Raw genomic sequence first — 24,882 nt, forward strand, 5'->3', positions numbered from 1 at the left:
CATACAGAGATAAAGCTTAAAGGCCTCTCTCCTTGAGATGAGATGGACATTCTCATACACTGTTGGCAAAACTTCTGGAAAGCTATTTGGTCATGTTGTCAACAGCCTTAAAAAAGTTCACACCTGCTGCCCACTACTTCCAGGAATTGATCCTAAAGAAATAACCAGGTTTATGAATAAAGATGTTTACCACACTGGCATTTATATACTGAAAACACAGATACAACCTAATGTCTAACAATGTGGGTATTAAATTAAGTACATCCACATGACAGAATATTCAACGGATATTCAAAATGATATTCATAAAGAGTCCTAATGATCTGGAAAATATGAATGTATTATGCTAAATACTCACACCTTACACTAAAATCTTAAACATTAAAAACGAGGCCATGACATCACCAGAAGAAATACACGTGGATATTTATAAATCCTGGACAGTGGAAGGGCTGCTATGCATGATTCCAAATGTAAACCATGAAGGCAAAAACTGAGAGATCTGGCTGCTTTAAAAGCTAAAAGTTCCCAAAATAAAAATGAAATAAGAGTGCCAAAGTGGGCAAAACCATTTGTAATCTACGTAAAGTATGCTACTACAATCTATATATATTAATATAGACTGTGGTAGCATGTAGCAACAGGAAAAAGGTGAAAACCAAATAGAAAAATGTATTAAGTTATGGCTTTAAAACATGAAAAATATAATTTAACTGAAAATTGCACCTTAATTTTGGATATTGCTATTTGATTCAATTCAATTCTTGGAAAACATGAAGTATCCAAGAATTAAAAAAAAAAGAAGACAAAGAAAAGCAAATGATCAAAGATGTGGAAAAGTGCAGGCTCACCAGCAATTAAAGAAAAATTAAATGTGATACTTTTCCTATCAAATTAACAATGATTAAACCAATTAAATATGAAAAGCTCGAGTGGTCGTGGAGAAACAGGAACGCTGACACACTGCTGACAGAAGTGTAAAGGAGTACACATTTATTTGGATGTAATTTAGCAGTACTCATCGAAAAGCTCAGTAACATGCAAGCCCCAAACCTGCCATTCAGACCACTTATCCTAGAGAAAAGAAAGAACATGAGTAGAAGTGTAGCTACAAAAAAATGTTCGTTTCAGTGTGTCTGAAGAAATGAAAATTGGAAACAACCTAAATGTCCAATAATAGAAGACTGGTTTAATAAACTACGGTACATTCACAACTAGGAATATTTTGCAGCCCTTAAAAATACTGTAGAAGAAAAGTTAGAGTTGTGAAAGGTTGTATATGTGAAAAACTCTCATATGCATTAAGTTAAAAAAGCAGTTTACAGTATGAGCAGTGGATTCCATTTTTGCAAAAATAAAATGTGTATGATACAGGAAGAGAGGAGACATTTGAAGGGGTTAATTAAAGGTTGTCAGTGCAACTGTGGGTGGTTACATTTTTTTCTTTGTTTTATGATTTTTCTGTAATGAATATGTGTTTGTTTTATAATGAAAACTTATTTTAAAATTAAGGGAAAAAAATACTATAAATTGCATCTATACTATGAAGACTAACCACACCTGACTGAAGCCATGGTGTTTTCAACTGCCTCATATGCATGTGAAAGCTGGACAATGAATAAGGAAGACTGAAGAAGAACTGACACCTTCGAACTATGGTGTTGGCAAAGAATATTGAACATACCATGGACTGCCAAAAGAACAAACAAATCTGTCTTGGAAGAAGTACAACCAGAATGCTCCTTAGAAGCAAGGATGGTGAGACTGCATCTCACATACTTTGGATATGTTATTAGGAAGGATCAGTCCCTGGAGAAGGACATCATGCTTGGTAAAGTAGAGGGTCAGCAAAAGAGAAAGACCCTCAACAAGATGGATTGACACAGTGGCTTTAACAATGGGCTTAAGCATAACAACAATTATGAGGATGGTGCAGGACTGGGCAGTGTTTTGTTCTGTTGTACACAGGGTCGATATGAATCAAAACCGACTCGACGGCACCTAATAACAACATGTAATAAAGACAGAGAAATTTGTCGAACAGTAATTCTAGTTTCTGGATGGTAAAATGATGAATTTTCTATATTTTTCATGTTAAGCTTACGTTACTCTTACACTAGAAGAGGGGGAGGAGGGCATGGTGTTCCTAAGAGAAGGTTAAAAAGTTACCTAAAAATCTTGAAATAAAATATCCCCTTTACCCTCTTCCCCAGGGGGACAAGTAACAAAACACCTACATGTATCTGAAGTCCTTTGTTAAAAAATGACCTAATATTTGCCATCATTCATCTCCAACTCTCAAGGGATCAGAAACATTCCACTTACTACTGACTCTGTTTGGAAGTCAATGTGAACAAACAACTATGACAGCCAGTAGGGAGCCCTGCCGAAGTGGACAGGTAGGAGGCCTGAGGGCCACGTGGACAGATGATGGTGACTCATTTCTGCTCCCCTTTCCCGGACAGGGAGAGCCTCTTTAGTCCTAGTTGATGCTGGTAGGAGAGTACCAGGAAGGGAGCCTCCATTCTCAAAACCCACCTTACAGAGCTCAGTATTTCAGACTTCCAAGTTGATGACTATGCAGACCTAGAGGTGGACCAAGGCCAGAGGCTTTTCTCCCCATCGTATCCAGGGCAGTGCATTCATCATCCTCTTACCTCTGACTGCTGCTCCGGAAGTTTCATGTTATCAAAAATCCTAAACACAATCCTGAACAGATCCTGCCACCAATGCTTTTCAAAGGTGTGGCCGTAGCTCTTCATGATCTCAAACATGACGGTGAGTCCTCTGGAGGAAACAGAGCCAGGCGCAGAAGAGGGAATGGGGTGGGGGAGGGAACAACAGAGAAGACAGTGGGAGACATGGGGCCAGGTAAGCAAGTGCCCAAGGCCCATGACAGTGTTGCAGGGGGCCGCCACAGTGGGGACACGGTTACCTTGTCCGTACATCTAACTTGCATCTATTAATGATGCAGGAGAGCTCAAATAGGATGGGGAACCAGCCTCGGACCCAGACTCTGTCACCAGGAGCTACATTCATGTCATCGCTTGTGTATTCTTGTAGCACCTACAATGAAAATCACATCTAAGACGTGGACTCAGCAAGCAAAGAGAAGAACTTAAAAGGAACACAACAAAGATTAAAGCGATGTACATTTTCCTCCCCCCAAAATATCCTTTCAGCACCGGTACACAGGGAGTCCCCAGGCGACAGACATTTGCCCGTCCCAAAGGACATACAAGCAGTTTCCCCATATAAACCTACAGCCCTTTGCAGGTTTGAGTGGGGCAGATCACAGATTCCTGGGGGTGGGAGGTATCATGTTAAAAAAAGCACTACAGACCAAATCGTGTTAGCTAAATATCCAGGATGACTGAAAATCTTAGATCATTCCAGACTGTTACTGTAATAAAAACTACTTAAAATTAACAGCAACAGCAACAGCAACTACTATATACTAAGTGCTTGCTATGGGCCAGGAACTGTTAAGGTGCTTTACATAGATGCAGGGAGAAATAATGGTCCCGTTTTACAGATGAGTTAACTGACACACTGAGAGGTGAAGTATGCTGCCCAGGGTCATACAGCTAGCAGCTGGAGTCTCTCCACAGTCTGGCTGAGGGCCCCCACTTTCTGCCCCATCACTGGGATTTTGACCCCTCTGCTCTGTAAAAAAAAAAAAAAAAAAAATTTTTTTTTTTTTTTAGCTCTGTTACTAAGGAGCCCTGATGGCACGATGGTTAAGTGCTCAGCTGCTAACCAAAGGCTGGCAGCTCAAACCCACCAGCAGCTCCGTGGAAGAAAAAACCTGGCAATCTGCTGCCGTAAAGATTACAGCCTAGAACTGTCCCATCGAGTTTAACCTTTATAGGATTTAATTTTTAATCCCATACATAAAGATTAAACCCTTGGGGCAGTTCTACTCTGTCATACAGGGTTGCTATGGGCTGGAATCAACTCTACAGCACCTGACAACAAGCTCTGCAACCACTCTTGAAATGGTATCGTCTATTGTAATGGAATTTCTTTATCAACACTGGTTATCTATCATTTGGCAATTACTTAACCTCTTTGTTCCTCAGTTACTTTCCCTGTACAATGGGGATATAATTATTTACCTCATTGAAAAAAAAACCAAACCTGTTGCCATCGGGTCCATTCCAACTCATGGGATAGAGTAGAACTGCCCCATATGGTTTCCAAGGAGCGCCTGGTGGATCTGAACTGCCGACCTTGTGGTTAGCAGCCGTAGTTCTTAACCACTATGCTACCAGGGTTTCCAATAGGTCTGAAAATACCTAGAATGGTGCCTGAGATATAGTACGTGTACAATCAATATTCGTTCGTTCTCATCATGTTCGTATCTTAGTCACTAGACATATCATCTTAAAGGTTTACAGTTCTCTAAAGAATGCTTACTAAGAAGTATGTAGAGGTCATCAGAGTTTAGATGTGCTGTTTCCGCCCCAATTTCAGTGCCTGGGGACACTGTCATTTAAACCAAGTAGGTCTCTTTAGAAAAGTGAAGTATAACAGAAAGACTCCAAACATTTTCAGAAGAAGATGAAGGCTGATTTTTAAATGTGATTTCTTGGCCACATCACGATGGCATAATACCATTTCCTAAAAGACATTTTTTTTTTTTTCAAATAGGAAGGTCTAGCTTCTTTGGCTTTGCCAAAAAAAGCAAAAATACTATTTTCTTTAAAAAAAAAAAAAAAAAAAGACCTATTTACAGAAAACCATATGAAAGTTCAGTTTTTAAAAAAAAATGATTTCATACATACAAAATAACAGAAAAGTAAAACCCCTGTGCTGGTAGCATTTTGAAAGAAACACTTTGTTTAGGGCAAACACAATTCTGAAAGAGCAGCTGGGAAGCTCTTTGTCAGTGGTGTGTTCTTGTCCCAAAAGAGCCCTTCTGCCCTCACTGTCCATGTGAACAAGGAGAAGAAAACCATACCCGGGGCCTCTCAGAGACGTATCTCCCACAGAAACGGATGAGCCGGATGGCTTCCATGCTGGTATCAGGGAAAGCGACGTTGCACGCAAACTCTGATAAGCACTTCACCGCGTCCTGAAAGGAATCGATGGCTGCAGGGAAGTGGTGCTGGAAAATAGTAGCTGGGGAAACAAACAGCATATGTATATTTAAGGCCAGGATTTAGAAATGGACATTCATAAAACAAAACGAAAACAAAAAAATCTATAAACCAGAGACAATTACTTTCGTGAAATTCTAAGAAAAGCATGTCAGTATCTCTAGAAGACTGTTATTCTCATTAAGTTATTTAAGAATAAATGTATTGAGCACATCTCGGGCTAAACTGGTTCCCTGAGCTCAAGCAATGATGTAAAGGTTCAAATAGTCATTCATTCTACATATATTTACTGAGTGTCAATTATGTGCAAAGCATGGACGTATGCCTGGGGGTACAGAGGTGAACAAACTGAGCTCCAAAGAACAAGATGGACAATAATCGCGTAAGTCACCATACATATAGAATAGGCTCTGGTGGAGTGAGTGCCGGGCAAGGGGACAGAGGGTAGGAGGGGTTGCTTAGGCAGTGATGAAGGAAGGACTCTCTGAAGAGGGCCTATCTAAGAAGAGACCCTAAGGAAGTGAGAGAGGGCAAGCTGTGAGAAAACTAACATTTACCAGGATACCAATGTGTCCGTTACAACTTAATTCATTTTAGGATACAGCTGACTCGAGGAACTATGTAAGATATAAAAATGGATCTGTGCATGAAGCCAACCCACAGAGGTCTATCCAAAAGAGATTAGCACCGAGCAAAGCTCTGACCCCAGTTCCATGATCCTGAACACATCCCTGCCTTCCCTGGCCATTTCCCTCCTGAGACACACCTCCTGCTACCTCCCTGGAGCCTGGTGAAGAGCAAGTGAAGAAGGCACAATGAGCTGAAAGGCAATTTAGAAATCCAAGTTCTCAAAATCCTACAAATATCACCTAAGAGAAAAATATCGGTAGCAAGAAGCTTACAAAAAATTAAGAGACCTCAAAGGTAAAAAGTAACTGGGTGCCTCACAGTTTCCCCAATGACCAAGTAAATATCTTGTTAGTGATCACAGGCAGAACCAGAGACTTCTGGTCAGTACAGGGTGGTGGAATACTGCATCAACGTTGGGGCTGGATGGCCTGGGTGTGAGTCCTGGCTCCACCACTTCCTAGTGAGGGACCTCAGACAAGTGGTCCTACTTCACTGTGTCTCAGTTTCTCTTTAGTAAAATGGGAGAAATAATGGTATTTCCTTCATAGGGTTGTTTTGAAGATTAATGGATTAATGAGTGCCAAGTGCTTTGAACTGACCACCTGGCACATGATCATATCACACAAGAGGAGAAACAAGCCCCTTTTGGAGTAAAAGAGACAGCAAATAAGTAGTCACTCTCCTAGACTTGCAGGTGGGATGCTGGTCAGGAGGGAACAGAGCCACTTACTGACAATGTGGCCTGTGGTCTGGAAGGCCAGCTCCACGATGTTTCCGTCGTGATCGGAGGCTGCCTGGTGGAACACGGTGAAGATGTTCTTCCAGCCTGAGCGAATGTTAGCTGCCTGGGAATTCACCATCTGGGCAATGCAGCGGATCACCATGTCTCGGATGGTTGGAGACCTGAGGAAAGAATGGGGCAGCCATGTCATCTCTACTTTGGAAAATGGGAAGAGCAGTGAATCTAGCACATTACTTAGAAAGAGCGCTTGAAAAAAAAATTTTTTTTTTAATGTACAAGTAATCCACGTTTATTTTTAAAAATGCTGTTAGGTGCCGTTGAGTTGGTTCCAACTTATAGCAACCCGACATACAACAGAATGAAACGCTGCCCAATTCTGCACCATCCTCATAATTGTTATGCTTGAGCCCATTCTTGCAGCTACTGTCAATCCATCTCACTGAGAGTCTTCTTCTTTTTGGCTGACCCTCTACCAAGCATGATGTCCTTCTCCACGGACTGGTCCCTCCTGATAACATGTCCAAAGTATGTGAGATGAAGTCTCACCATTCTTGCTTCTAAGGATCATTCTGGCTGTACTTCTTCCAGGATAGATTTGTTCGTTCTTCTGGTAGTCCATGGTGTATATATTCAATATTCCTCACCAACACCATAATTCAAAGGCATCAATTCCTGGGTCTTTCTTATTCATTGTCCAGCTTTTGCATGCATATGAGGGGATTGAAGACACCATGGCTTGGGCCAGGTGCACCTTAGTTCTTAAAGTGATATCTTTGCTTTTTAATACTTTTAAAGAGGTCTTTTGCAGCAGATCTGCCCAATGCAATGTGTCATTTGATTTCTTGACTGCTGTTTCCACAGCTGTTGACTGTGGATCAAAGTAAAATGAAATTACTGACTTCACTCTTTTCTTCATTTATCCTGATGTTGCTTATTATTGGTCCAGTTGTGAGGATTTTTGTTTTCTTTATGTTTTAAGTCCTCTTTGCTTTCAGCAAGCAAGGCTGTGTCATCTGCATATCGCAGGTTGTTAATGAGTCTTCCTTCAATCCTGATGCTGTATTCTTCTTCATATAGTCCAGTTTCTTGGATTATTTGCTCAGAACAGAATGAATAAGTACGGTGAAATGATACAACCCTGATGCACACCTTTCCAGACTTTAAACCATGCAGTATCCCCTTATTCTCCTCGAACAACTGCCTCTTGGTCTATGTACAGGTTCCTCATGAGCACAATTGAGTGTTCTGGAATTCCCATTCTTTGCAATGTTATCCATAAAAAAATTAGAGACAACAAAAAGAAAAAAACAAGACAGTAGCAGAAACTATTAGTTGCCTACCCAATAGCCATTCCCTCACCCCTTAACAAGAGAACTCTGATTTCATCTGGGTGGGAACAGACCCAACTACAGGGAACAAATCACAAATGGTATAAGGCAATCTGCCTTTACTGAATTTTCCAGCCTCCCTTGAAGTTAGGGGAGCTATATGAACTGTTAGATACAAGAGAAAGTCTACAGGGGTCGGGGGCTTCTGGGAAAGTTTTCACTCTTGTCTTAGAAGGAACATACATGGTTGGCTTTGCCCCTTTTCCTCTTGTTCCCATTCTGAGCACAGCATGCTGCTGGGATTAATAGCCACGATCCTGCAACCATGAAACAAGGAGTTCAAGGATAAAAAGCCAACACTGTAGATGGCAGGACAAAAGGATGGAAAAAGCCTGGGCCTTCCATGACAATTTTGGGCTATAGAACCGAAGTTGGGATGCTTGACTCTTGTTTCTTGTTAACAATACACAGACTTGTGGTTTAAGCCATTGTTATTCGTTTTTTTTGCTCCTGGCCAAAACATTTTGACTAATACACTCATAATTTAGCTACCCAGAGATAATCATTTCTAAATTCTTAGTGCATATTCTCTTAGATTTTTGGTCAGGTATACTTATGTATGATAAACACATACCCCCGGATCACAGTATACGTATATAACTAAAGAAACAATATTTTTAATTTAATTATTTAAAAACTTAACAAAACCTGAAAACAGAAAAAATGGCCCACTTTCAGAAATGGCTCCTATGTAAAATACGGTAGCACCCTGAATACTTGTAATAGGCTAGTATACATGTCTTGAAACCTATTAAGACGTGTTCCATTATACAGTGAGCTCTATTACTGTATTTTTACACAAATAACACGCATGCTCTATGTTTGTTTTCCAACCACAACCTCCCCTGGTGAGGTATTTCTGAAAGTACACTATGATAGCTGTTTTTATAATAACATGTAAAAAAAAAATACTGGTATAGCGTGCTTACAAAAATAACTCATGGGGGAAGAGTATGGTTGGCAAAAAATTGTAGAACACATGTTATTTGCATAAAAATACGGTATCCCACAAATAGCAAGAAGCAAGGGTAAGCAAACCTATCACTTCTATAGCACTTCCTTTGAAAGGCATTAGGGTAGCTTTGGAATTGCTGATTTGACTTTTGAATTTCACCTGGCTAAAAACAACATTCATGTTTGTCTGCTGGACCCATACTAATTAATAATAGGAAAGGTCATTTAGAGAAGCAAGGAGAGAAACCCTGGTGGCGTAATGGTTAAGTGCTACGGCTGCTAACCAAAGGGTCAGCAGTTTGAATCCGCCAGACGCTCCTTGGAAACTCTATGGGGCAGTTCTACGCTGTCCTATAGGGTCGCTATGAGTTGGAATCGACTTGACGGCACCGGGCTTGGTTTGGTTTTTGGTTTATTAAGCATTTCCCTGTGTCATAAATTTTGTGTATATTTTTAACAGCTGTACAACATTCCATGTTATAACCATACCATTATTTACTTTTAGATAGCTTCCAGTTTTTATTCAAACTATTTTACATGACTCACAATGTTTTCCTGTAGTTCAAATTAACTCCTTAGGAGAGGTTTATGGCCGTGAGGCACAGAAGTACTAAGTCCCTGACGCGTATCATCAGAATGCTTTTGGAAACATTACAGCAGATCTGCAGCATCTGCTTAGGGGCAAAGGGTGTGCCCAAAGTCATCCTTGATACCTGTTCTGGACTAAAACGTGGCCTTCCCCAAAATGTGTTCGAATCCTAACCCCTATACCTGTGGCTGTGATCCCCTTTAGGAAAACGGTTTTCTCTATATTAACGAGGCCCAGTCAGTGCAGGGTGTGTCCTAAACCTGATCACCTGAGTGCTGAGCAGCAGTAGACAGAGAGACAAGCAAGCAGAAACTGGGGAACCTGGAGCACAGTGAGGGTTGCCAAGTAACAGGGGACACCAGGGCCACACGGACCTTCCCCCAGGGCTGACAGAGAAAGCCTTACCCTAGAGCCCATGTCCTGAATTTGGACTTCTAGCCTCCTAACCTATAAGAAAAATAAATGTTTTTCAAAGCCACATACTTGTGGTACTTTTGTTACAGCAGTACTAGGAGACAAAGACAACACCTTTCTCTCATGCCGCACAGCTAATTCTACCAGCCAGCGCATGCACATGGAATCCAATGCCAGCACATCTCTCCATGGCCACTGCTACCACCCTGGTCCAAGCCTGGACAACTACAGAGCCTTCCTAACTCGTGCAACTGCTTCTCATTTTCCAGGGAGCAATGACGGGTGGTTCTTTAAAAAACACGTCAGACCACTTCTCTGCTCAAAGGCCTCCAATGGCTTCCATCTCTCACAGAGAGCAAGCTAAAGTGCTTAGAACGGCTGACCAGATTCTACATGATCTAGGCCCCGGCTACCACTGGGGTTCATCTTCTACCTCTCTGGCTTGTTTGCTCTGCTCCGGCCACACTGGCCTCCTGGCTACTCCTTCACTGTGCCAAGTGCTCCTGCTGCAGGGCTTTTGCTCCTGCTCATCCTTTTGCTTATGACACCTTTCACAAGACAGTATAGAGCCATCCCTGGCATTCCTCACTTCTTTCAGGTCTTTGTTTAAGGGCCACCTTTACAAACCCATCTTTACTGACTGCCCTATATAAAAGAGCAAAGGAATCCTGGTGGTGCAGTGGTTAAGCGCTTGGTTGCTAATCAAAAGGTTGGCAGTTCGAACCGACCAGCTGCTCCGCAGGAGAAAGATGTAGCAATCTGCAGCCTGGGAAACCCTATGGGGCAGTTCCAGTCTGTCCTATAGGGTCACTATGAGTCGGGATCAACTCGATGACAACAAGTTTGGTTTTCTGGTTTAAATAAAGGAGCAGTTCTACCCCATCCTCTTATCTTGGTTTACTTTTTTTCAGAGCACTTATTACCTACTGATTCACCAAACATTTATTTATCTACCCCACCACAATATAAACACAGATTCATTTTATCATGGAAAATTTCAAACATACCAGTATAAAAAAGTAGAGAGGACTGTAGAATGAACTCCCATATATCCATCACCCAGCTGCAGTGATTATCAATCCAGGGCTCAACCTAAACAGGGATTTCTGAATGCTTTCTGTATTGTGTATTCTCAGCATTTCGAATAGGACCCAGCAGATGGCAGGCCTTAATAACTAGGCTTCAGGGGAACAGGTGTCCTAACCTCTTTTATCATTTCTCCGGAGCAGGAATGCTGGTCATGTAATTTTTTTTTTTTTTTTAATTTTATTGTGCTTTAGGTCAAAGTTTACAGTGCAAACTAGTTTCTCATTCAAAAATTTATACACAAATTGTTTCGTGACATTGGTTGCAAAATCCCCGCCATGTGTCAGCACTCTCCCCCTTTCTCTTTCTACTCCAGGTTTCCCGTGTCCATTCATCCAGTTTTCTTGTCCCTTCCTGCCTTCTCGTCTTTGCTTTTGGGCAGGTGTTGCCCATTTGGTCTCATACACTTGACTGAACTAAGAAGTATGTTCCTCACCCGTTACTGTTTGTTTTATAGGGCTGTCTAATACTTTGGCTGAAAGGCAGCCTTTTGGAGTGGCTTCAGTTCTGAGTTATCAGGGTGTCCAGGGGCCAGTCTCGAGGGTTCCTCTAGTCTCTGTCAGGCAAGTAAGTCTGGTCTTTTTTAGTGAACTTGAATTTTGTTCTACGTTTTTCTCCCGCTCTGTCTGGGACCCTCTATTGTGATCCCTGTCATAATGGTCAGAGGTCAAGTAATTTCTGCCCTGTCTGGGGCTGCCTCAGCAGTGACTTTCTCTTCAATCTTCCTGGCACCAGCACCAGCAAGGACGCATGACACATTTCTACTAATTGCAATGGTGTAATCGCTCCTTATGGGAAGGGTTACACACAGATCTTAGGGACAATAGATGTGAGTCACAATCTGTTCATTCTATCTGCTTCCACCACCAACAACAACAAAAAAAACCAACAAGGGAGGAACAAATTAACCATGTGGTTAGTGTCAGGAGGGGCAAATCTAACCAGAGTCTTCTGGAACAAAGTACATACCTGTTTTTCTTCATAATATGCTCAAAGGGTCTCAGAAAATCCTTCTGGAAACGGAAGTTGGCTAATTCTCCCTTCTCAAGAAACTTCATAGAGAGTTGCCTTAATGAGTCAACAGCAAAGATGGCCACGTCTTCATTGGGGTTACAGCCAACCTGAGCAGGAGCAGAAATGAGGTAAAAAAGGCACAGTCAAACTCCGGTGTATCTGAGGTTCTGAACGTCAAAAATGAGTACTCGACCTTCCAAACAAATTCTCTGGGAAAATTCACCCAAAGAGAAAAGAAAGTGGTATTCCTTGGCTATGACCTGTCCAATATTTTTTAAGGACAATGACAAAAGGTCTGTATTGCACATTTAACTCAGAGTGCTCTAAAAATGTGCTATTTAATTTTATCCAAACATACATGAGGGGGGTCAAAAGACCGTATAGTCAATGTAAAGCTTTCTTATACTTGCCTATGTCTGCCACCTAAAGCAAATAAGTGTAAACAAATATCATTAGCCTCAAAAAACTTACCAGAAATATTGAGGCTTTTCAATTTCCTTGCAAACTGTACTTGTTTACGGTTTATCTAAGGAACCCTGGTGGCACAATGGTTAAGTGCCCGGCTGCTAACTGAAAGGTTAGTTGTTCAAACCCACCCAGAGGCTCCATGGAAGAAAGACCTGGTGATCTGCTCCTGTAATGATTATAGCCAAGGAAATCCTATGGGGCATTTCTACTCTGTCCCATGTGGTCACTATGAGTCAAAAATCAACTTGATGACACCCACAATATCAACATGGTTTATCTACTTTAAGGAATTGGAGTTATTGGCACATATTCGGTTGGTGCTTCTCACACTTTTCCCTCAAGAAGAACCCTTAAAAGCAGAGCAGAGGGAATGTTTCCCACCAGTACCAGCCAAGGGATCTGGGGACACCTTGCAGTGGCCTGGTCCAAGTGACAAATTTCACTGCAATGTGGTCTGACCTGAAAATGTCTTGTTTAACAAAAATAACTCAACAGTATCATTTATAATAAAGAATAATTGGGAACATCAATAGGAAAATGGCTACATAAAAATACATTCATATACATAATACTATTTGGCAGTTAAAAAGAAAGAGTAAATCTCCATAAGCCAACATGGCTAAATCTTTAAGATTCCTTGCTAAGTGCAAGAAGTACAAAACGATATGTAGAATGCTACTTATGCTTTTTTTTTGAAATGCAGAACAAATCAAGACAATAATTCCTACATTTCTGAGTACATACAAGTGCCTAGAAAAAAGTCAGGAAGATACACATCAACCTGATAAGAATAATTAGCTTTGGGAAGAGCCAGGTTGGGGTGGTCAAAGTGTTTTGGGCTCTAATTTTTTTTGTAAACAGGGAGAATGTACTCAAGTAATGTTCATCTAATTAGAGACTAATAAAAAGAATATTTCCATCCTAAAAATCCAGGTAAAACACATGCTTCGAGAATACACACCACACTTATTCTGCAGATTTGCACCCCACCTGCCCACCTCCCCTATCTGCCCTGGTTTAGAAGAGGGCTACCGACTATTAAAACGGCCCTGCTAGAATTCTGAGAGCTAAGTTACAGCTATACTCAGCCATCTACCATGTCTTCATGTGGATGCTCATGTGATCCAGTTCACAAGGATCACACAACACTTTTCCCAGGTGGTGGGAAGAATGAAGAACCCCCGAGTAAGTAAGTTGGTTTTCCAGACGTTGTGCTCAACAGCACCGAGTTGATGGAGCAAACATTTGCAATGAAGATGACCACCATGGAATGTCTAATTACTACCTGCCAGCCTACGTCCCAAGCTTGCCCGTAAGTGGCCCACAGATCAACTGAGAATTGGCACGTACAGTTCTGACAGGCAGAGTCACAGGTGGGAAATGTACAAACTGATGTTCCGTCTCTGGAAAGAAGTCCCACTGAACAAGAAATCTAGACTTTAAGGGTTAAGAAAATGTTTACGAAAACACTTTTTAGATAATCATTTGTAAGAGAACAAAAGTTTCCACAGCTGTTAGCCAGAAGATCTTGTGGAATAAATGAGTAATCGCTATTCTGGTTTAGCTGTTATTTCCATTGAGCTACCCTTGACTCCACAGAAAAATGAATGATAGACAACTAAAAAACAGGTCAACTCTTTAAGTGCTTATCACTTCTCTTTAAATTTAGTTGCTTGCATTTTGGGGTGGGGGTAGAGATGGCACAGTTTTTGAGTTTCAAGTGTTACCTTATTAAAGTGATTTCCAATCACATGCCATATTCGGGACCACTGCAGCCGGATCCGATTCATGTTGTAGTATGATATCTCGACAATCTTCTGCAAGCTGAACATACGAGGGTGGTGGGGGGAAGCCAGCTCGTCCATGGACACAGCACACAGCCAGTGGACAAAGTCAACTACAGGCCAGACCCAACAACACACACGAGGCCTCATTAGTCATGGTCAGTCACAGCATGAAGGCTGCTGTAGCTGCCACAGGTGAGTCAGATACATACCGATTGCATTTCCATCCAGTCTGGTAGAGCCAGTAAAAATTCTAGAAAGGCAATTTGGACATAATAAAATAAGAGTTAGATTTGGAAGATAAAGCTTCAACCTCAAAAACTCTGCAAAGGGAGAAAGAAAACTTTTCTAAATAAAAGAAACAACAAAGCATCACAAGGATAGAACTGGTCAACGAACTGAGGTGAGGGCAGAAAATGCCTACGCTGATAAAGAAAAAAAGACATATTGAAGGGGCTAGGAGTTAAAATGTAATATCACGTGATGTCAGAGGGAATGACGGAGTAGGGACCTATAAGAACCTACTCTTACGATATGTGAATTATATTCAACAAATATATATTGAATATGTTCAATAAAAAGAAATGCAATAGCACATAAAAGGGTGCTGGGCAAGATTTCTAATGTCTGTTGTTATTGGGTGCCGTTGAGTCAATTTCAACTCATAGCAACCCCATGTGACACAGCAGAACTGCCCCACAGGGTCTTCTATGCTGTAATCTCCCCTGGAGCTACTGGGTGAGTCTGAACTACCAACCTTTCAATTAGCAGCAGAACGCTTAACCATTGTACCACTAGGGCTCCTTTTCTAATGTCTACTACCCCACAGAGAAACAAGAAAGAAATGTGTGGGTAATGGAGAAATAAACACCTTGTTCTGTAAGTATAAATCAAATTGGAAAAAGTGGGGAAAGTCTGTCAAAAGTAAATTACATTACAGGCAATTCTTGACGAGAAAAAGAAGCAACAGGAGCAAGTTCTTCAAAATAAGTAGATGAAGAATTTAAAACACTAGAAGAACCGTTCTGACAGAATTATGTATGTGTTATGTCAACAATTCCGTACCGCTAACCTCCTCAGGTTGTCTGCATTTCATACGTACCTGGCGCAGGTCATGAAACATCAGAGAGTGGCTTACGTGACTGTTCAGTAAGAATTTTCAAAAATGTCTCGATTTTAAAGAAAATTCACACTTCACGCACCGGTACCTAGTGAGTACCTTCAAACAAGCATATAAGCATTTCTCCTGGGTTTTAAGGTCAAGTTCTAAGTAAACAGAACTAATAGAAACGTTCTGAAGAGAAAGAAATGGAAACTGTCAACTCTGCCAACTCTCACTCATGAGCAGGTTTTAGATCCTAAACTCTGAGTTTTTTTTTTTCAAGTAATTTTTGCGAAGGAAACAAGGCAATTTAAAACATCAGCACGAGGGAAAACTCTTGTTTGTGACATTTTCTCACAATATTAAAGTTATAATCTTTTAAAAGTTCACAACACAATTCAAGGTCAAAATTCTAATGCACGTGAAGGTTATTAGTGATACATCACGAGTGCCACTTTTCATTTTTTTTAGCTTGAGTAAATCTGGAGCTGACAATACTCATAGCAGTCGAACAAATGATGTATCATTCGCATCTGGTTACTACATAGGACACCAAGCCACCAGGGAGTCCAGCCTCCCTGGAAAACAAACATTCATTACCTGTCCACAGCTACGACTACGCTCTGTGAACTGGTTTCACCAACCGATTCCTGGAAGCTGGCCATCTGTCTTTTATCCACTCCACCGCTCACCAAGTTACCTGAAACACAATGCACAACACTGGTAAGTGCTTCAAACACAGTCAAGTATGTAGAACGAAGTACCCTGTGGTGTCAACTATGCAGAGACAAGGGTCATACATGAGAATGGCTCCACAGGCCAAAAAAAACCAACTGATGACAATAAAATTAAACTTATGTTTTGGCATCTGACAGTTAAAATAACCATCCTTATTACAAGCTCCCTGTTCATACCAACCATTGCCCTTTCTCTACACGCACACTCCTCACTTACTGACACGGTTAGCTTCTATAAGACCCGGCTGTTACTCGAAAATTGGCGTTATGTGCAAACAGAGGATTTTTTTCTTCCTGTTTTCAGACCATCAGTTTCTCCAAGTTTGTTTATTTAGAAAATATGACCACCGAAATAATAACAGCCAAGATTAACTGATGTGCTCACCACTGTGCTAAGTCCAGTTATGGATCATTCTTCTGTGGAGGAGGAGGACTGGAGGAGACAAAGAAGGATAAAGCTGGGCTGGCGTGATTGGAGGGCCCACGGCTTAACCACTTCACCTTCTTCCACAGAGCCTCCCTCGCAGAGCCACCTCCAGTGCTCTGCTCCCACCCCTGCAAGCTCTGTGTTCACAATCCCAGAGTCTGCTTGCCCTCCTGGCCTGGTGAATCACTGAGGCTCAGGGTTTCCTGCGAGGACGCTGGGAGCCTGGCTGTGCAACTGGCCCCACCAAGGCAGAGGCTTTGGGCCCTGTTCGGCTTTGGGATGTCATTAAACTCACATGCATTTCTTCCAAACTCCCTCTCTGAGGCCTCTTTCTTTCCTCCCTTCCCGCCAGATAGCAATTTTGAGCTACAGGGCCTCAGGCTGCATAGGAGCTGGGAACCCCAAACAGGTGCCTGCTGGCCTGGTGCTGCCTGAGTGTGGGCCTGGGGGCCCTGGCCATGGAGGAAGCCAGCCCCACATGGCAGCTGGATGAGATGCCCCACAGGCAGGAGGGAGCAAAAGCTCAGGGCAGCGCGGTCCAGCTTCCTGGAGGTCACTGGGAGACCCTCCTCGAGGGAGGGGATGCTCTGCAGCCGTTGTTGCCATGCCTGCTGCCTCAATAATATGCAAGATAGTTGGACAGTAGATTTTTTTTTTTTTTTACCGTTGTCGTAAACATGAAATTCAATAATCGGATAACGAGATAGTCGGTAAGTGAGGACCAGGTGCAGCCTTTTACATTTTTATAGTATTAAGTGCTGATATTAGGAAAACAAATTAGGATCAACTGATACTAATCAGAGGCCCCAGAACATGTAACGCTCATACTTGCTGAATGCTCTGGGTGCTTTACAGGATTCCATTCCACTCATCTTCACAAGGACCCTATAAAGCAGGTGCTATTACAACCCCCATCTTCAGAGTCCACGCTTTTCACCACGACGCTGTACTAGTCTAACCACTGTGCATGGGGCCTGGGAGCTGACTCTGCAATCTGATGTCCTTGATTTAATTCTGCCTCGGCCTCAGACACTTCCTGGCAGTGTGACCCTGCTCAAGTCCCTTCACCCCTGTGTGCCTCAGTTTCCTCATATACAAAATGGGGATGGTAACAGTCTCTAAGGAGTTCTGGTGGTGCAGTGGCTAAGCGCTCAGCTGCTAACCTGAAAGGTTGGTGGTCTGAACTCGCAAGGAGCTCCATGGGAGAAAGACCTGGAGATCTGCTCCGTAAAGATTACAGTCTTGGAAACCCTATGGGGCAGTTCTACTCTGTCCCACAGGGCTGCTATGACTTGGAATGGACTTGATGGCACACAACAACAACAGTCTCTATCTCACTGGGGTGTTGCGAGGATTAAATGAATTAAATATATAAAGTGAGGGCTCAGAACGTGGCCTACATGTTTGTTCTTTTGACTATATTTTATTACATTGCTTTCACATCACTGACAGGAGAGTCTCTCAATCCAATTGAAAGCACAAAGTAAATCTACCTTCGCGGTAAGGATACCCTTTAATAAAAGCCCTCCAAACAAACATGGGAGAAATGATGAATCCCAGAAGGACATGTATACAGCCCTTTAATACCAGGCACTAAAGCTGTACCCTTTCTAAAGCCAAGGCCTCCCCCGCAATATAGTTATCTATATGGAAAAAAGGAAACCCTGGTGGCGTAGTGGTTAAGTGCTACAGCTGCTAACCAAAAGGTCGGCAGTTCAAATCCACCAGGCGCTCCTTGGAAACTCAGTGGGGCAGTTCTACCCTATCCTACAGGGTTGCTATAAGCTGGAATCAACTCAACGGCAACAGGTTTTTTTCGTTTTATGGAAAGAAAAGTGATACACACTGCTGATTTCTGTCAGCTAGGCATTTCACTCAATAGTTGAGCACAATTAAGAGAGTTGAAGCAGGACTTCCAGCAATAAACACAGTGTTAGCTGCACCTAAGGAAGAGACAGTTTATGTGACAGTCCTGACAAGCCAGTTGACTTGTGAATCCATGACCGCAGGGCTGGCATCTTACCGAGACCAAGGCCCATGAACTCTTCTCCCGCCAACGTGTGGCTCTTCAGACTCCCCTCTCTTTCACGCCCAGACCCAGACAGGTAGCGGGTCTTCACACCGGTTCCTATTAGCTGAGCGAGCTCCAGCTGGCTGATGCATTTCAAGATCTAATGGAACAAAGGCAAGAAGAAATGAGTTCCTGCTTCACAGCTTACAGAAGGACACTGTCATCTTATGCAACAGTCATTAAAGAGTATTTTCAAATAAGCAGTGTTTCAAGATGAAGATAAAACTGGGGGTCTTTGGATTGTTTCCCTAGAAGATAGAATGATTGGCCAAGGCATAGCAAGGGTCCTGGCTAGACAACCCTTTCAGAATGGGTCTTGAAAACAGACTGAGCAAATGAGCAAAAGAAAAGTTGGAAAAAAAGAAAAAGAAAAAAAGAGTTGGTACAATAGAGTTATACCCTATAGATGTTTACCAAATCTAATTAAGTTTTTTAATTAAGTGCTCAATAGAGAAGCAGTATTTAACTGGAGCTGGGATTCCACCCACCATGCTTCCATGCTCCAGAGCCAGTTTCTCTCAACTAATTAGATGGAGGGGGCAGGGGGGTTACAGGCTGAAAACAATTTTCTTTCTACATCAACACAGTCCTATCACTCTCCATGGTTTTATCTCTATTATTCCATAGTTTTCTCTCTAAATAAAAACTAAGACATATGAGGTGAAGGACCACAGACTCAGGACAGCTATGTCAAATGGTACAACATAGTTCATAAACACAAAGTTCTGCATCCTACTTGGGTGAGTAGCATCTGGGGTCTCAAAAGCTTGTGAGTGGCCATCTAAGATACTACTGGTCTCTTAGTGTTCAGAGCAAAGGAGAGTAAAGAAAACCAAACACTCAAGGGAGTAATTTGTCCAAAGGACTAATGGACCACATGAACCACTGCCTATACAACCCCGAGACCAGAAGAACTAGATGGTGCCTAGCCACCGCTACCAACGACTCTGACTAGGATCACAACACAGGGTCCCAGACAGAGCAGGAGAAAATCTGTAGAACAAAAACTCAAATTCACAAAAAAGATCAGACTTGCTGGTCTGGCACAGACTGGAGGAACCCCCAAGACTACAGCCCTAAGACACCTTCTGAACTAGAACTGAAGCCATTCCTGGAGACCACCTTTCAGCTAAACGATACCTGCTGCTGTCAAGTTCATTCCAACTCACAGTGACCCTATAGGACAGGTTAGAACTGCCCCACAGGGTTTCCAAGGAGCGCCCAGTGGATTTGAACTGCCGACCTTTTGGTTAGCAGCCAAACTCTTAACCTCTACTCTTTGGGTTTCCAGCCAAACAACAGACAGTCCCCCGAAATAAACAGTAACACCCGAGAGGAACATGCTCATTAGAACAATCAATTAAATGAGATCGAAAGGGCAACAGTTGCCCAAAAACAAAGATGGGAAGGTTTAGGATGAAACAAAACAGGGAGCCTAGGATGGTAATGGGAGAGTGCTGACACACTGCGGGGAATGAAACCAATGTCACAGAACACCGTGTGTACAAACCATCGAATGGGAAACTCATTTGCTCTGTAAACTTTGACCCCCTGCATAATAAAAATTAAAAAAAAAAGTAATACATACAGAAGAAAAATTATAAAAATATGATTCAAGAAAAAGAAAATAAGAATTGTTGAAGTTTGTTACTGTCAAGTCGATTCTGACTCATGGTGACCCTATATATGCAGAGTAGAACTGCTCAATAGGGTTTTTGAAATAAAAAGTCTCCATAATTCTATCCCTAAGATACAGTGTTAACATTCTGGTTTATCCTCTCAAACTTCAAACTCTGTATTTGTCTGGCAAAAGGGACCATGCCTTACACAATGTTTTACGAAGACTTTTTAATATACCGTGATCATCTGTGGTGCGATTAATTACTTGTGTGCGTGGCCTTTCTTAGGCGTGGGCTTGCAATTCCCACCCAGGTGACTGTGTAATAGGTAACTGTGGCCTACCAAGGGGATCGGTCAGTTTTGCCTTAAAAGAAGGCCAATTCCAGAGCAGGGAGGAGGAGCCCACCACCACCACCACCAAGGACGGAGAGCCCCAGCGGCCAAACCCTAGCACGGTAAGGTTCCTGGCCCATGGAGAGAAAAAGCTGAGTGCCTTTGGGCAGAGACTGAGGGCCAGGGAGAGGCGTGCCTGTGAGCATAGCTGGGGAGAGGCTATCCCAATGGAAGAACACTGCAGTCTGAGTGTTCTTGAGCCTGAATTTTAACTCTTACTTCCCTAACAAACCCCATAATTTTGAGTATGGTCTGTGAGTTCTTTGTGGCCGTTGCAATGAATTATCAAACCCAGTAGAGGGTGCTGTGGGAGGGACCGTTGGTGTCAGAATTTGTAGAGATGGCAGAGAGGAGGCGTGTGTGACTTCTACTCATAGAAATCGGCCTTGGGCTGCTGGTCTTGGTTCTCCTTCCCCTAGTGGGGTCAGAGGAGATCAGACACTTCTCCCCCACCATTCTTACATCTTCTCACAGCGTTAGACGGTTTTCCTAACACCTTTTTCTTTTTTTTAACTCTTTTAATCCATACGTTCTGCCATCTAAGAAAAGGCAATTATGGAGTTGTCATGAGACACACACCTCGTGCCAGGAATTCCCCAGGTAGTTGCCATCGGTGTGAGCCACTGTAATAAGCGTCTTTATGGTGTCGATGTTTTTCTGCTTCATTTCCGTGATGCTGGAGCTGGCGGTCAGTAGGGAGAAGCGAGCGAGCGCCTGAACATAGGCATCTCGTTCTAGCTGTAACGAAAGCCCAAGAGAGAACACTGTGATTCCACCCTTAGCGTGTCTGTCTTCGCATCTACGGGACTGGTGCACCGGACTTCCCGGACACTTCTGTATACACGTCAACAGGCTTTATGCACGCTAAACCATGTCAAAACCAAATCCCTTGCTGTCGAATTGATTTTAACTCATGGTGACCCTATAGGACAGAGTAGAACTGCTCCCTAGGGTTTCCATGGCTGTAATGTTTACCAAAGCAGACTGCCACATCTCACTCCCACGTAGTGGCTGCTGGGTTTCAACTGGCGACCTTCTGATTAGCAGCCGAGTGCTTAACCACTGCACCACCAGGGCTCATGGTTATTGCAGGCTGGTCTCCTCCTGCTACTGGAACATCCCAGTGAAGCTTCCTGTGCACCACCACCTGTCTGAGAACTAACCCTCTCCTTTCTAAGAGATTGCAATCAAACTCGTCTGTCCCATGTTCCATGCCCTGGGAGGGAGCAGAGGAAGAATCTCTTGGATGCTAAGCACGTCACATAAATTTGAATATCTACAACAACCCTGCGAGGGAGGTCTGTCTTCTCAAGTCTACAAATGAGGAAATACATGGTGTCTCAGAGAGATGTTAGCTGGGCCAATGTCATGTGGTTAGGAAGGAACACAGCTGTGGTCCTGGTACAGAAGAAAAAGTCTAACTAAAAGGAATGGAAAGAGAAGACTGAGTTTTTCAAAATAAATGAGTGCAAATCCTTACTAATTTAGATAGCAAGGCATGGGATTGAAACCTCCAGATTTTATTACAGTTTGACAACTGTATTTTATTTTTTTGAAATTTTTGAGATTCAAAAGGTTTACAGATAACACTTGCATTAAATTATGTTTCCCCAGAGAAGAACTAGGAAAAAGAGAAACTATAATAAAAACTGACCCCTTAAAAAAAAAAAAACACCACTTTAAGCACCAAGGCAGGGAAGTCTGGAAGATGGGTAGGAAGACCATTTGGTCACATCCAATTTTTAATCAAGTAGTTTGGACTCTGCCTAACCTTGAAGGCTTTAATCTAAATCTCTAATCTTTCCCTCGAATGAGGCTGTGGCCAGCACAAACCTATGGGTTTCTCCTCAGTGGGTGTGAGTAAGTAGTTTGCTGAGACTTTTGGCTAGCTGGAAACTTCTGATAGTTTCTAAGTTTGGCCACATCTAAAAGAACACAGCCCAGCAGCACCTGTGGAGGCTTGTCGATGTATACCCACCTGCATTCCGAAGATGCAGGCGATTCGGATTGCACAGCGGATGCCTTCCAAACACAGGGAGGCGACTTCAGTGTCATCGCAGTTCTGCAGCCCGATGCTGTAGGCTGCCAAGAGTGGCGTCCAAACCAGCTAACAAGGAAGGTTTCAACAGCATCCAGAATTTAGCATGGGAAGGGCATTTAGAGGCCAGTTCACTGTGTTTCGATTTCGATCTATTTACCATAGAAAACAGTTCCTCCTGAATTGCGGTCATCACTATAGCTGTGTTCCTTACTAATTAGACAGCTCAAAATGAAGGATGGCTAGTGTGCTACTATTACACTACATGGCTAGTGTGCTACTATTACACGGACCTGTGTTCTTGGCAGACATCACTAATCACCCACAGACCCCATTCCCTGCTGAGTCTATATGGGGCTTAAGATCCTTCTTTACACAGTGCACCAGGCAGCCATGACCGATCAGAGGTTGGCATGCAAAACAAAACCTGTAGGCAACGTCTGTTCTATAAACTTAATTTACTGAAACGTCTCAATTTCAAATTACTTAGACTTTACTTTTCTGCCAACCTTATTGTGAATTCCCTGGAAATAAAAGCTCATAAATATCTAGAGTTGATCACCCAAATGGAAACTGAAGATGTATCTTTTTCAGACATTTTTAAAACAGAGAGACCGCGAGGGTATTATCTTACTTCCACTTAATCTAATCTGATAAACTAACCCTGAGGCCCCTGAGGTGAGATGTCTCAACAAAACTGCCTCTTTATCTTTTGTCTGAATAGATAGTAATTCATTCAATCCTCCCAGCAGTCCTCACAGCAACCTTATCTCTTGTCCTACAGGCGATGGAGAAGTTGGGGTCACACAACTACACAGTGGCAAAGTCAGGATTCGAAACCAGACCTTCTGACTCCAAGTCCATGCTCTTGGCTGGTGCTGCTAACTCCCCAGCATCACCAGGGAGCATCTGCAAAGGACCCACTTCAGTTCTGTTCAGAGAGAAGCACCCAAATCTGGCCTTGCCTCTCCTTAACCTCCTCACCATTATCAAATCCCTGGTCAGCCTCCTGCCGCTCGACTCCAGCATCAAGCCCCTCTGCCTTCTTAGGGTACTCACTTTGAACATTGGCCGGACGTGGTCCAAGTGAGTGGCACTTGTAAACGGGGCTTTGGCATGGCTCACGGCCTCCATCAGAGCTTTGGCTGTTTTCGCCATTTGTTCCATCTCCAAATTGTACAGTAGTCGTCGCTGCTTTTCACTAGCTACACCTACAAAGAAACAAAAGCATGATAATAGCAGCTACCACTAACCGAGTGCTTCCTATGTGCCAGGCCCTGTTCCAAAAGATTTACGATTAACTCATAAACTCTCCCAATCATCTCATGTGGCTGTTATTAGTATCATTACTATTTTACAGATGGGGCAAATGAGGCACAGCGAGGTTAAGTAACTTAACCAGGGTCACACAGCTAATAAGTACAAGAGCTGGGACCTGAACCCAGGCAGTGGCACTCCAGAGCCTGAACTGTAAACCAGAACACTCTGCTGTCTCTTAAATAAAGAAATGAATAGCTTCACAGGGGGCTTACCTATCAAAATTTTAATCAAGCCTGGCACAATCACCACAGGAATTAGAGCAAAGTCTTAAGAAACATTTTTTTCTTTTTGTAATTTAGCTCTCAAATTACTTAAATTCCCTCTTGTTCCAAATCAAAAATGTAGCAAGAAGACGGTAATATTATGAAAGAGCTAGCATCACCACAATTAATACTTCCTAGTAAGATTTCTAGATACGTAAATTACATTTACCATCATACTTAGTCGTGCATTCAGATACACTAGGAAATTGGAATTAACAGAATTTTCATTAGACCTTACTCTGCTTAGTAGATTTGGTTGCGATCGTATGCTCTTTTGTTTCTTTCATTGCAATTTTCTTGCCTTCTATCTCTTCATAGATGCTGGAGAGATATTCTTCTGGTAGGTCTTTACTATCATTGATACCCCGATTCATCTTAATATACTGCTCTTTTGTCATTTTATTTTTTACCTGAAATTAAAAAAAAAAAAAACATTTTTTAAAATATCCAATGACCCAAATAAAGCTATTTACTTAGCTACTGCGATACACAAATCATTAAAATATTTTACCTGAGGACTGTGCAAGTCGGTAGTCAGCATGATAATTGAGTACGCTAGGACGTAGGCAGTGTCAGCACTAGCAAACAGAGTTTGCCTAGAAGACAAGAGTCCAGATGTAAAGGCAATGAAGGGGGTACAACGCTAATGGAGGCACACTTCACTGAAAGCAGGCCGACTGCTCCATGGGAGGCCACATTAGTCAAGGGGGTTCTTGTTTTCATCACCACCCAACATTATT

At 42.5% G+C, this 24,882-nt stretch overlaps 1 protein-coding gene across 4 annotated transcripts in view; it reads right to left on the bottom strand.

The window, feature by feature from the left end:
* The window catches only part of ARFGEF2 (ADP ribosylation factor guanine nucleotide exchange factor 2), an 89,773-nt gene that overhangs the window by 14,468 nt on the left and 50,423 nt on the right, over positions 1–24,882 (bottom strand). For all 4 annotated transcript variants that reach the window (XM_049868870.1, XM_049868869.1, XM_049868868.1 and 1 more), the window contains 14 exons: positions 24,654–24,738; positions 24,381–24,552; positions 23,619–23,770; positions 22,500–22,628; positions 21,101–21,259; positions 18,461–18,608; positions 15,874–15,973; positions 14,384–14,424; positions 14,115–14,284; positions 11,875–12,026; positions 6,463–6,635; positions 4,964–5,124; positions 2,936–3,066; positions 2,658–2,787 (listed from right to left, as the gene is read on the bottom strand). In XM_049868870.1, coding sequence (XP_049724827.1) covers positions 2,658–2,787; positions 2,936–3,066; positions 4,964–5,124; positions 6,463–6,635; positions 11,875–12,026; positions 14,115–14,284; positions 14,384–14,424; positions 15,874–15,973; positions 18,461–18,608; positions 21,101–21,259; positions 22,500–22,628; positions 23,619–23,770; positions 24,381–24,552; positions 24,654–24,738 — 1,903 coding nt within the window. The remainder of the gene's footprint in view (positions 1–2,657; positions 2,788–2,935; positions 3,067–4,963; positions 5,125–6,462; positions 6,636–11,874; positions 12,027–14,114; positions 14,285–14,383; positions 14,425–15,873; positions 15,974–18,460; positions 18,609–21,100; positions 21,260–22,499; positions 22,629–23,618; positions 23,771–24,380; positions 24,553–24,653; positions 24,739–24,882) is intronic.

Source organism: Elephas maximus, chromosome 25 (genome assembly GCF_024166365.1).
Source record: "Elephas maximus indicus isolate mEleMax1 chromosome 25, mEleMax1 primary haplotype, whole genome shotgun sequence".
Classification (NCBI taxonomy): Eukaryota; Metazoa; Chordata; class Mammalia; order Proboscidea; family Elephantidae; genus Elephas; species Elephas maximus.